At 40.5% G+C, this 13,878-nt stretch overlaps 1 protein-coding gene across 4 annotated transcripts in view; it reads left to right on the plus strand.

The window, feature by feature from the left end:
- DNAJC13 (DnaJ heat shock protein family (Hsp40) member C13) overlaps positions 1-12,796 on the plus strand; it is a 116,338-nt gene extending 103,542 nt beyond the window's left edge. For 3 of the 4 annotated variants that reach the window (XM_070433406.1, XM_070433408.1, XM_070433407.1), the window contains 6 exons: positions 5-178; positions 2,145-2,324; positions 2,605-2,745; positions 4,158-4,301; positions 6,951-7,050; positions 11,967-12,796. In XM_070433406.1, coding sequence (XP_070289507.1) covers positions 5-178; positions 2,145-2,324; positions 2,605-2,745; positions 4,158-4,301; positions 6,951-7,050; positions 11,967-12,073 — 846 coding nt within the window. In that variant the 3' untranslated portion in view covers positions 12,074-12,796. Of the gene's footprint in view, positions 1-4; positions 179-2,144; positions 2,325-2,604; positions 2,746-4,157; positions 4,302-6,950; positions 7,051-10,956; positions 11,066-11,966 lie in introns of all 4 variants that reach the window. The other variant, XR_011473690.1, reaches the window with a different exon arrangement.
- The last annotated feature ends 1,082 nt before the right edge of the window (positions 12,797-13,878 follow it).

Genomic DNA, 13,878 nt, shown 5'->3' on the forward strand with positions numbered 1-13,878 from the left:
CAAGTTGCCTGAAGATTTTACTGTGGTGTTTGGAGAAGCAGAGGGTGAACTTGCTGTTGGAGGAGTTTTCTTGAGAATCTTTATTGCACAACCAGCTTGGGTTCTAAGAAAACCTAGAGAATTTCTTATTGCACTATTAGAAAAATTAACTGAGCTCCTGGAGAAGAACAATCCTCATGTAAGCTTCAGTCATCAAATAGTTTGCTAAATACACTGATAGTGTTTCTGTTACATCACGCTCCTCACCGACTGTATTAAGAATTAGCTGCCTCTTTCAGTATAGCAGCCACATTTAAATTTCAAATATGCCCATCTTTTTTTCAGCATGTTCTAAAGTGAAATTTCTTGGTAAAATGGTTATTTTTGAACCACAGTTGTAGGTGTCTGTGCTGAGAAGATGCTCCTTCTGACCTTTGGAGAAGCTGGGAAAGAAGGTTTCTGCCATCCCATTACCAATGACTTTATAATTTTAAGGAGAAACTTAAATGTTCAGTGTAGAAACTTGAAGTGCCCTGCTAGACCATGTTCTTTACTCAACTTTGCATATATGGCAAGGATGACCTAGTTACAGAAATTGACAAAAGAGTAGTAACTACATGGGTGAACTCTGCCTGTGAGAAAGAAGCCTTGGTCTTGGTTTGGTGAGTTAGAAATCCTGATAATGTGTAAGGTTCTGTTATTTGTAAAGATTGAAAATAATTGAGGTACGTACATAATTGTTGTTAGAAGCTGGCTATAGAGAGAGGTTATAAAGAGCCTGAGTTGTCTCGTTAGATGGTCCTGAACTCCAGTTTGAGCTCTATCACTTACTAAGCTCTGTGACCTTGAGTAATACCTCATGACAGCCTCAGTTGCCTCATTTTTGTATGATCACAGCTCCGTCCACGAAGGCTGAGGTTTTAATGGGTTTTGATATATGTGGTGTTTGCATAATGCCTGACATATGTCGAGTACTTCGAAATTATTAGTTACAATTATTAGTTTAGCAAAACTTATCTTAGTATAGAAATATTTACATATGTCTCTTTCCAGAGTCATGTTTTCTCTTTACTGGGATTGTTACTACATAATAGCTTGTTTAAATCTTCAAAATAGAAACTTGAAAAGGGAAAAAGCACACTACAGTTTTCTCCTATGTCACTTTTCTTTTTGGCACATCCCAATCTCCATGTTTATTTATGGTGTGTTATGTTATGGATATGTATATTTATATATAATGGTATGTAATAATATGTCTTTACAATCCATTTTGCACAATAGAAAGTGCATCATGGCAACCTGACATGTTAAGTAGTAGGATTTTTAGAAGAGCTGGGGAAAACACTTCACTATTCTTCATTTTCCTGAAACTAATCTCTGATACTGACATTTCAATAACATTATCTAAAATTTTCTAGTACTACCTTTTGAAAGATGGTCTCTTAACACCTGCAGTAGCAATGAGTTGTGACCTTGTCCAGTGAAAGGCTAAGATTAAGATATCACTTTTTAAAAAATATATATTTTTTATTGATTTCAGAGAGGAAGGGAGAGGGAGAGAGAAATAGAAACATCAGTGATGATAAAGAATCATTGATTTGGCTGCTTCCTGCACACTCTGCCCTGGGGACTGAGCCTGCAACCCAGGCACATGCCCTGACTGGGAATCGAACCATGACCTCCTGGTTCATTGGTTGATGCTCAACCACTGAATCACTCCGGCCAGGTGATATCACATACTTTTTATTTTTAAAAAATATTTTTTAATGAATTTTTAAAGAGAGGAAGGGAAAGGGATAGAGAGATAGAAACATCTGTGAGAAATATCAATTGGCTGCCTCCTGCATGCCCATCTTGGGGACTGAGTCCGCAACCCAGACATGTGCCCTGACAGGGAGTCAAACCAGTGACCTGTCAGTTCTTGGGTCTATGCTCAATTACTGGGCCACACTGGCAGGGAGCTATGACATTCTTAAAGTCCTTTGAATTCATGCCTTTTATCAAGATGGGGAAGTTTGTTCTTATAAGATTTGTGAATCAGTTTTCAAGTATCAGTACATAGAATTTGTGGATCCCTAGTTTTGAGCACCAAATAATTGTGAAGGATGTTTAGAACTGGGTCAATATTTTATAGTTTGTTTGTTTGTTTGTTTTATACATTCCAGGGGGAAACTCTGGAAACGTTGACAATGGCTACAGTATGTCTCTTCAATGCACAGCCTCAGCTGGCTGATCAAGTCCCACCATTGGGCCATCTTCCCAAAGTCATCCAGGCAATGAATCACAGGAACAACGCCATTCCTAAGAGTGCCATGCGGGTTATCCATGCCCTGTCTGAAAACGAGGTATTGAAGAACCCATTTAGTAGGTTATAGTTCTAGAGTTTACGCTCTCTCTTCCTAATGTCCAGTGCGGTATGAATCCCTTTCTAACTGTGTGCCTTTCTGCATCTGAGGTACATGGTACTGTAGCAGTTCTTAAGCCGGTTTAATGATATAGTTAATAGAAGACTGAATTTGATTCAGTTCATTATTAAGGTTGAACTGAATGTAGATTTTTCATATCTTTTATTTTTATGGCATTTACTGTGCTGTATATTGTAACCATCTCTTTTTGGGCATTTAGCTGTGTGTTCGAGCCATGGCATCTTTAGAGACCATTGGTCCTCTGATGAATGGAATGAAAAAGCGACCGGATATTGTTGGTCTAGCCTGTGAAGCAATTAATCGAATGTTTCAGAAGGAGCAGAGTGAATTAGTAGCACAAGTAAGTAACTTCTAGATTCAGCACTGTTTTAGGAAAGCAAACATACCAGACACACAAGTTTTTACTTAGCAGCACTGCTTGGTGTCCCTGATTGAGGTTTGGCAGAGAGGTAACTTGTGGGTTGTACATGTATGATTTCATATTTTATACACACACATACATAGGCACAAGTATATATGTACACACAGACACGGTGTGGCAGCTGCCAAACATCTTACCAATGTTTAAATTTTGGTTGTCTACTAAGCATTTATCCTTAGCTTGTTTTGTAAAATTTGCTGTATCCTTTTTGGAAATTTTTAATTCTGTTTATTCATTCCTTTGTTTATTTTGTTTGCCAAGATTTTGTTCTTTTCAAATAGACTACCCACTTAATGAAAATGAGACTTGTTGGGTATCAATGTAGACAGATACTGAAATTAAAAAGCATTCTGACAGTGATCTTCCTAAAATATAACTCTTAATATAACTGGGTCACTCTTTATCGTAAAACCTTTTAACAATTTCTCAATATCTGCCAAGTGACCAAGTGGCATCTGACATCCTTAGCCTGAATACAAGGCCCTGCATCTTTTTTATGTGGTCTTCCTATTTTCCCAGCCCCCTTTCCTCTCAAATCTCTTCCTCCCTACCCACCTTCATTTAGGAAAGTTAGAGGTACTGGATTCATCTCAGTTACAATTGGCTTGGAGGGTTTGTTCTGGAAAGAACATGAGTTAGTTCTACCACTTGATGGCTCTGTGACCTCAGGCATGATACTTAACCTCACCATGCTCAGATTCTGCATCTGTAAAATAAAGTTATGACTACCTCACAGGGTTGTTACTAGAATAATAATGCTAAAAAGGTGTACTCACTAATGTTAATTACTTTCACCTCTAACCTTTGAGTTTTGGAATGGGCATCGAAAAGTTTGTGAAACCAGAGTGTTACTTAACTTTTATTAGGCTGATAGGAAATGTATGATGACTGCAAAGGTTGATGTTTTAAGAAAAAGATATTAAGATACTTCAAACATTGTTGCCTGCTAGTGTAGTGTCAGTGGAGGAGGCAGCCCAGTGGAGGGATGAAAGCTTCGGCTTTGCCTTTGTACATAGAGCTCTAGATTCAGTCACTGCTGGCTCTGTGACTGTCAGCATGTTTCACCCTCCGTGCACTGACTGTTTTCCATCAGTAAAAATAATTGTGCCTATGTCATTATGGGAAGATTAAATAAAATGTGTATTTAGAGTAGTTGATGGTCTGGATTAAAATCTTACTGAATAAGAATGCCATTATCATTAAATACTTAAAAACTCTTCACCTGGCATTAACATAATGCAGGTATGGCCCTGGGGGTGAAATTATTTCTTCAGTGGATGGTTTACATTTTTTCAGCCTATATGTATACTTAATATTATATTGTCTTCTAGGCCCTGAAAGCAGATTTGGTCCCATACCTCTTGAAATTACTTGAAGGCATTGGCCTCGAAAATCTGGACAGTCCAGCAGCCACTAAGGCTCAGATTGTTAAAGCCCTCAAGGCCATGACTCGAAGCCTGCAGCATGGAGAACAGGTGAGTCTGCACAGGGTGACTGATCTGCCAGTTACAGCAAGGCCTTCTCAAAGCCCAGGGTCTTGGCTCGAGTTCCACTCACAGGGGTGGTTCTGTTGGCTGTTACAAGCTGACCAGAAGACCAAGGATGAACTCGCATGGCTCTCTCCTAACTAGTGAAAAAACACAAACCAGACAGACACTCCTGTAGTCGCCCAGGAGATTCTTTTTCTATGTAGTAACAGCTTGTTGTCCATTTCAGGAAGAAAAATCCTGAAATTCTTCAGCAATGAAGACTAATGAGTATTTAGTAATGATGAAGTTTAACTTTGAGTTCTAGGAGTTGTTATTGGATAGTGATAATCACATTCATGAAATATCCCATAATGCCATGTAAAAGATACAGAGCATCATTTTAGTTTCATCTTATTTTTTTATTAGCACATATAAAGTGTTGGTTTTCTTTTTTTGTTGTTACATAGATATACTTCATGCATATGCTGATTTCAAGCCTGTTCAATAATTTAATTTTCCTCTTTGGTTTCATTGGTTAAGTTGCTTCTGAGGAGTTCCTCATTCAGTGTTACTGCATAGCCCTATCTACTAATTCTCTCTCTCTCTCTCTCTCTCTCTCTCTCTCTCTCTCTCTCTCTCTCTTCTTTTTTTTAAGTTGAGGTAAAATTTAGGTAACATGAAATTAACCATTTTAAAGTGAACAATTAATTGGTGTGTTCCCCTTAAGCAGTGACTCCTCATTTCTCCCTCCCGCCAGCCTCTGGGAGCCCCACTCTGTTTTCTATGAGTTCTGTTTCAGTTATTTTATATAAGTGGAATCTGTGTGACCTTTGGTGTCTGGCTCCTGTCACTTACTACTAGTATGTGTTCTTGAGGTTCATCCATGTTGTAGCGTGTATCAGTGCTTTCCTTTTTCAGGCTGAGTAATCGTCCATTGTGTATATATGCCATAATTCATTTATTCGTTCATCTGTTGATGGACATTTGGATTGTTTTTACTTACCAATATTTTTTATAGGTTTAAATTGACTTAGAGCTTTCCTTTAAGGAACCTTTTCACTGTTTATGTGTTCCAACTAAAGAAACATTTTTATGCCATTGTCAATTCTACCAGTATCATCATTTGAACAATTTAAAATGGTGTTAATGGAGAGAGAGCATGTGTTGCTGCAGTCATTAACTATAAGTTTATGTGAAGTATTTGGGGCGAGGGGCAGGCTTGCCTGTGGGTGCTCTGAATGTCAAGCACAGCCACTCCTGTGTGCCACATGCAGGCAGTTGTCTTCCCCTGGCCTGTCTCAGGACTCCTGTTGATGAAATTAGCAGAGTAACCTTGACAACCACCTTCCACTCCAAGGGAAGAAGAGAAGTAGGATAGTTTCCAAAGTAGGAGCTCCTCCACCACCTTCAAAACCAATCACTTGCACTATTGCTTCTTTCCAAGGTGGAAAAGGAATCTCTTGGACTCACACATGGCCCCATGGGCAGCTCTACTTTATGCTTACCATGACATTATCTGGTGCTATCTCTCCTGCTAGACTGTAAGCATTTCAGAGACAGGCTGTCTTTCTCATCTTGTGTCCATTGGTGCCACATGCAAAGTGCTCAATAAATATTTGATGTGGACATTGATATGAAAAAGATAATCTCCAAATTGGAATATCCTAAACTTTTTAAAAAATCAGTCACACAGAAAGAAATACTTCTTTCATCTTACATCAGTAGACATTTACACACGTTATTTATACTTATACTAGAGGCCCAGTGCACAGATTCGTGCACCAGTAGGGCACCTCGGCCTGGCCTGTTCCCTCTTGCAATCTGGGACCCCTCAGGGGATGTCAGACTGCTGGTTTCAGCCTGATCCCCACAAGCCAGGCTCAGGGACCCCACTGGTGCAAGATCTGTGCACCGGGTCTCTGGTATGCATATAAGATCTTTGGTTAATCCCTTCCTGCTCTCCTTTCTCTGAGATTCATCACTCTGTTCCATGTTTTCATGCCTGTGCGTTGAGTGTCTGTCCACTGGTGGTCAATGCGTGTCATGGCTACCAGTTTAGAGGTCGAACAAACGGTTGCTTAGGCTTTTATATATATAGGGGTGTGTGTGTGTATAAGTCACAGAACAGTATTTATCCATTTACATGTGATACTCTGATGCTTTCTATATGAACCTATTTTATTTTCTGAAGTGTGTGGATCACAATCCTCTTAATTGATTTCATAAACTTCTAATAGGTCACAACCTGCACTTTGAAAGACTGTTGTGAGTTTTAGCTGTAAGTTTTAGCTCAAGTTTGTAGCATCTTCTCCCCATGTCCCTTCCTCAGGAGTCCTTCATGAGCTCATACCACACTGCCAGACAGTTGTTACCATAACAAGAAAATCTTCCTGCCAAATTACATACAAATCAGTAGTTTGTAGGTTCAAATCATAGAGTCCAAGAGGGAAGGCTGACTTAGGATCTTCTTTGTGTCTGGTTTAATGAGATGTACCAGGTATAGAGTGTTTGAGGGATGCTAGGTTTTAGTCCATCTTTGATTTTACCTCAGCTGGCCTTCTTCCTTTTCTCTTGGAAGTTTGCTTTTCTCTTTAGTTCTGTCTTTCAATATCCAGCCCTTTGTTTATATTGAAAGATTTTTCTTTCCTTCCCTAGGTGAATGAAATCCTGTCTCGTTCTTCAGTCTGGAGTGCCTTCAAAGACCAGAAACATGATTTATTTATTTCTGACTCACAAACAGCAGGATACCTCACAGGTAAATCCCACCTAATTGGTTACCCTAAGACATATGGCAGAAGCCACTTGGACCTTCCTTTGCCCTAACTAGACCACAAATAACATTTGGAGGCTTTACTAACCTTGACCTGTGCTGGAGATGCTGTGAGCATGCAGCAACCTTGGGTTTCAGCTCTGGACAGCATGTGACCCGCTGTGTGCTGACTAGATCATGGACTCTGCTCAGTTTTAATCAAAGTAATTATTGGTGTCATAGGTTACATTTGGAGCATGGCTATTTTAAAATGTTTATATTAAACACTAGAGGCCCAATGCATGAAATTCGTGCACAGGTAGGGACCCTAGGCCTGGCCAGTGATCAGGGCCGTTTGGGGCCTTCTGGCTGCCTGCCAGAGCCTCCCTTCCCCGGCTGCTGGCTGCCGGACAGGGTCTCCCCTGGCTGCCAGCTGCCGGACAGAGCCTTCCTTTGTTCCGCACCGCCCCCTGGTGGTCAGCGCACGTGATAGATCTCCCGTGGGGACAATTTGCATATTAAGCTTTTATAGATTATAAATTGTGGAAAAATACCTAATCAGAACTAACAGTATCAGAAACATAGTATCATCCTTTCATCCTGTCAAAATAAGTTGAGGTTTCAAATATGTACACTTACACGTGAAATATTTTTCTTCTACGTTTCTAGTGATTTATCTGTACTTTTACTAAATATTTCTGGATAGTCCTCTCAGGAGAGGAAATATCTCAGGGAAGGATGTTTACTGATTAGGGATCAAAAGGTAATACAGTTTTGAAGTTCAGGACATTTGTCCATTTGACATATTAATTGCAAAATAATTTTACAATACTCATTTTTCATATTGGCTTTTGTTTAAAAAGGAAGTCCCAGCATTGTATTGGTATATGCTGAAAATGAAATATAGTCTCTGGTATAAAAGTTTTCAGTTGAAATTAACCTTAAGAATATGAGGTGGTTCTTGCCGTCTGCCTGAAGTTGTAGTTGACTCTTGAATAATGTAGGTTTGAACTGTGCAGGTCCAGTTATACGTGGATTGTTTTCATTTGATCCTGGAAGCTCCAACCCATGTTGTTCAAGGCCCAATGTCAAGGTTGGGGTCTGTGTATGAGGAGGGACAGGTATGGGTGTACTTGGATTTTCAACCGTGAGAGAAGTCGGTACTCCTAACCTCTCACTTCTCAAGGTTCAGCAGTATATTTTGAAAATGTCAGCACTGAATCCTCCTCTAATCAGAGATCATGTGGGCAAATTGATAAAAAAAGATTATTATCTAGTGTTTCTTACACTAGTGTAATTGTTTTAATCATCCTGATTGCTAGTATAGAAGATTATACATCATGAAGACTGAATCTTGAGTATTCATAAATGCGGACTTGGGAGGAAGTTTTGCTTGGTTTTGATTTTAGACTCGGCTGTGATACAGCTTCCTCCCCTCCCCACTGTGACCATTTTAATATTAAACCACTAGAATTTTCACAAGCAGAGCCTACAATTTGCAAGCATGGTGCTTTGGCTGCACATTGAGCAACAGAATGCCACAGGTTTCCCTTCGACTTTTCCATCCCCGTCCTCTGCTTTCCATGGAGAGAAGTCCCTGGAATATGGCCGTGCTCTGTTCCACATCTCCTTCAAATTGGGGGTAGAGCCATAGCTCCTAGTTTAGAAACATCACAAACTTTACCTCTTTAGACTCTGTTTCCTAAAGTTTACAGGCTCATTTTGGTGGCGTTGCAGTCATTACTTTGTATGTGGGATGTTATGATTGGAAACTCTGACTTATTCTCGATAAGTGTAAACTTGTTTAAAATTGGGCCTAAAAATAGTGAGGTGTAGATTGTAAGCTTCCTTGCAGGGGAGCCTCTTTTCATTCTTTCTGTTCTCCATTCTAGTTCGCATTCATTGATTTGACTGGATGGGGTAAAAGACTGCAAATGATCTTTGCTACTGACACAGAAGAAATAGGGGTTTATCTTCAGAGACCTAGACTTCCTTTAGAAACCATTTTGGTCCTCACCCTCATACAAACCCCCTAATATCTATAGAAAAAGAATAGGGAGTAAGGATTCCTGTCTGTGCCTCTCCTTTGACTTGATCCCAGTGTGGCTTCTGAAATGAGGTGTGAGCAGCAGCTGTGAGTTGCAGGGAGTGACGGGAGTGTTAGGGACGAAGAAAGGCTGCTGTTTACAAACTTCTTTGAAGTTGTTAGACTGCTCAAGGGGCAGCAGGTTTTACACAGAGCCAGTCATGGGAGACGGTCTGAACCTCAGCCTGGAAAGGCCTGGTGTCACCATGACCATTCTGAGGGCCACTGCTGCAGCCTGCGGGCATGTCAACATGTAAGAGCTAGAATTGGACAGGAAAAAACTTTATTTGTGCATATTTATTTAATTAGAGGCATGTGGGACAGTTGACTTGTCTTCCTAAGGTCATTAAAGGGACAGAGGGTACAATTCTTGGGCCTCTCCTCAAACCAGTCCATTAGTTCTTTGCAGAGTAGGTTTTTATTACCTTTTGCTTTTTTTAAACTCCTGTCCAAGACAGGATGTTGGCAATGTTAGGAAGTATGAGCGTTATCAGGAAGGACCCCTGAGGTCCGTGTCAATTCATTGAAAGACAGTGCTGCTATGGCAGAGCCTCCTTTTTGTGTTTTCCCTGCTGAGAAGCCCGTGTTCGTTGTCACCACAGCTCATGTTCCTTCCACTGCTCCGTCATGAGCAGTTCCCTTTTGTGGAAGTCGTTATGTCTCCACCTTTTCTCATTCTTTTTGAGTCTGACAGCCTTGCACACTGTTGCCAGCTGCTAAGTTTCTGGCAACCCCTCCTCTTTCCTCCTGCCTTTCGCTGGAGAGCACTCTGCTCTGTCCCATCCTCATGGCCAGACTGTAACTCCTAGCCCCTGGACACCAGACACATCCTCACGGAGGCCAGGGTGTGAGGGAGAGAGCGTCTCAGACTTCATTTACAGAATATTCTGGAATTAATTTGTCTTCCTAATGAGGCAGGTGATAGGGCTAGAGTATGCTGGATCATCCTTCAAGACCATCATTCACAATTTAGATTTTAACCCAGAGGTTCCCAAACTTTCTCATTTCACATTTTTTCCATCTATTCCCTAAGACAAAAAAAAAAAAAAGCTAATAGTTAAGTTTATTAAGTAGTTATGTCCAACACCTTGCAAGCTGTTTGTATGGTGTCCAGCAGATGCCTCTGTATCTCAGATCAAAACTCTGCAGCAGTGCCCTGTGCATTTGCCCAGTGCCTCAGCCCTCAGCTTGAGGACCGCAGCCTTAGTCCATTTTCTGTACGTACCAGTCATGATTTGGTCTCATGATCTACTTGTTTGATGGGAACCAAGTTGAGCCCACAATCATAGGTGCTCAGGATTTATACCCATTTAGAGGGTTTTATTCCTAAGGGTGACATCTTTGGTGAGACCTGTTTGGTAGTTTCCTGGTAATCTCACTGCTGCCTAAGGTTCCAAGAGCGATAGGGTGATGGGCTGTGGTGGGCAGTGTGCTGTCATTCTGCACCACCTGTGAGGTCTTTCTCCTGAGCAGGCCATGGGAGGCCCGTGTCCTGGTTGGTGGAAGGCAGGGGTTGGTAGGCAGGTTCGCTGGGCGTAAAAGGGGAAATTCTTCTAAGATTTCTGAGTGGAAGGTTTTGAGGACCTAGGTGCCTGCGTGGCATGTCACAGCTTCCCCAGGCTGTTGTCTCTGGCCCAGTAGCCACATGCAAGATACAGTGTCGGCTCAGCGGTACAAATGCTTGTAAGGATGAAAAACAAAGTGGTCTGAATTGGGCCCCTTTTCCTGCATCTGTCCCTATTATGCTTTAGTCCCCATCAAACTGCTCTGCTGTTTGCACTTCCTCACAACTTCCCTTGCTGCTTATATTTCTTTTTTCCCCTCAGGTGTCTCTCCTTCCCTTCTAACTGGCAGCAGCCCCCTTCACCTCAGGAGCGGGCTTTAGAACCGCTCTGCCAGGCAGCTTGCTAACTTCTGTGTAGCTCTCTGATGCAGGTAGAGAACCATTTTGCTAAATGCATGCCACCTTCCACTGCCTTTCTTGTCCTGACCCTTCAATGTTCCCTATCTGTTTGCCTTGTTTCCTACAATTTCTGCTTAAAGTGTTGCTTAGTTTTCATATTATGCTACAGTGTTTCTTGTAAGTAAAGTACTCTGTACAGTTTGTGCAGTCAGGTGTGATTAAATGTCTGCCATGTTTAAGAGAAAGTAGAGGGCCTACAGCCCTTTCATGCTCCCAGGACACATCCTGATGAAGGCTGGTGGGAGAGCATTGCAGCAGAGACCCTGAGAGTCCAGGCAGACCATGAACTCAATTCATGAGACTCCCCAGAGCACTCTTGTTTTGACCTCAGACATGTCCCGAGCCTGCCTTTTCTTAGACCTTGGTGGAGCAAACCTTGTTCATTTGCTGTTGCTTGTTATAATAGCTTTTTTTTTTTTTTTTTTTTTCGCCAAATGAAAATAGGTTAACTTGTTGGATAGAAGTATTTTGTTTTGTTGGGAAAATTCATCAAGTGTGAGTTTTGGATGGACTGAGTTTCTTTCCTGTTTGTCACACTCCCCATTTTTTTAATATTTGACATAGCTATCCTTCAGTGCCCAGGATTTTTTTTGAAAAACAACTTCCCAGATGTGAGGAGGGAAATTTTTCCATATTTCCACAGCAGTGTTATTGTCCAGCAGAAATTTCGGAATCATTTTTAACTTTGTCACATCGTAAAGGCAGCAGCATATTCATGGCTTTTGTAGCTATTTGTTAAGGCTTAGTTGTACCTTGAGGTAATTCTCTTAGGTCATCAGCTTCTTGTGATGGGGTTCTGACATTTTATAAAGGCCCCTGTTTCCATGTGACTCTGCTCTCTAGAAGGTGTGTGTTTTCCTTTCTCTCTTGCAGGACCTGGAGTTGCTGGCTACCTTACTGCAGGCACATCCTCGTCAGTCATGTCTAACCTGCCGCCTCCCGTAGATCATGAGGCAGGCGACCTTGGCTATCAGACTTGAAATCCTCATGAGAGACATTATGCTGAAAGGCCAGTCGGTGCCCAGTCCACATTCCTCCAGCTGACACGTTGAAGCAAACTCTTACTGCCTTCCTCCTGATTTCATGACAGTGTTATTCCTTTTTCTATGAAAATATTTTTATTTAGGAAAAGTCAGTGATTCCAGTTGTATCACACTATAAGAAAGCACTCTGTGGATCAACCTAAGTGGGTACACAAGAATTTCTTTCTTGATGTATGTAAGCACATTGCTCCTTTATATCTGTTTACAAGACTGTGAATCAAAAAGACAAAATCTTCCTAATTTTTATAGTGTTTTTTGAATTAGTGTGACTGTGGGGTTGCACTACAGTCTACAGAAACTGGGCTAAGTCACTCGTTCCTGGAAAAGGGCATTTTCCTCTTCTGAATCGAGTCCACATGGCTATCCTCTCATGGTCGAACACTATTAGGGCTTGTCCCTGCATCTGTTCACTGGTCCCCTCCCGAGGCTCACAGTCCACATCGTATGTACAGCTGGCTCCAAATTGAATGAGAAAGGAGCTTGAGCAAAAAATTTAAAAACAGATGTTAAGATGTTCTGTAAGAGATTAATGTAATTGTGAAATGTTCTATACATTATCAAATATATAAAGCTTTCTATATTGAATGTACATTATACAGATCATTCATATGTGTACATAAAATTTTAAAATAAAGGGAATTGACTGCTTTGTTAATGAGATATATTTGTTCTAGTTGAATTTTTCTCTTGGATTGCCTCATATATCTTTATTTCTGAGACAGAATTAGCAGTGGTGGAAAACAGACTTTACCTCACGTTCACAGCTCCTCATACAGCCACAGTGACATACTGATCATTTCTAATTCCATTAATATTTTAGCGATAACTAACTTTCCAGGAATAGACAGCGTCTCATTTATTTTCCATACAGTATTCAGGAATGGGTCAGGCTGTTAATAAATAATGTGTGTGAGAGACATTAATTCCAATATTTTTAAGAGAGAATTTAAAGTGTGAGAGGCTGTTTTAAATGACACCAATTTCAGCATGTAGATCCTCTAATGTGATCAAAACTACAAGAACACATAAACATGTAAAGTATATACAAATGCTTCTTAAAGAATGAGGAAATACCCAGACTTCCAGGTTGCCTTTGAAAGCAAGAACCCGTTTGTTCCAGTCAGTGTGTGAAAAGAGCTGGGCTGGAGACCTCATCCTACCATAAATTGCTAATTCAAAAGTTTCCATCTGATTTATCATCTCTCAAAGATTATGAAGCCATGTAAGTATTTTCATATATAAGTAGGGTTTTAGTTTCCATAATACTTTGTCATAAATATATGTTCACGGGAAGAGATTGCAACAGCTAACTTGGGTGGGAGGAGTAGGTGTTTTGAGAACATAATACAAATATTTTTTCCTTAAATAGTTAGATACTATATATATATATATAGTGTCTATTTAATGATACTTAAAGGCCCATTAAATTAATCTATAAACATTGATGTTTGAATACCAATAATTAATCTTTATTAAACATTTACTGTATGCCATGCATCGTATGAAGTGTTATACATGCATAACCTCATTTAATCCTCAGAGCAAACCTCTGGGCTTGATAATGATATAATTCCCATCTTCCAGGTGAAGAGCATTGAGCTCAGAGAGGCAAAGCAATTTACCAAAAATCTCACAATTAGTAACAGAGTAAGAAATCAAAACTACTTTTCCTGCCATCAACGTCTGTGTTCTGAGCTCCTCTCCTAAGGAAGCAGCAATCTCCAGCAAACGCATGAGACTGG

Source organism: Myotis yumanensis, unplaced genomic scaffold, assembly GCF_028538775.1.
Source record: "Myotis yumanensis isolate MYYU_CA2020_CCGP unplaced genomic scaffold, mMyoYum1.0.hap1 SCAF_14, whole genome shotgun sequence".
Lineage (NCBI taxonomy): Eukaryota > Metazoa > Chordata > Mammalia > Chiroptera > Vespertilionidae > Myotis > Myotis yumanensis.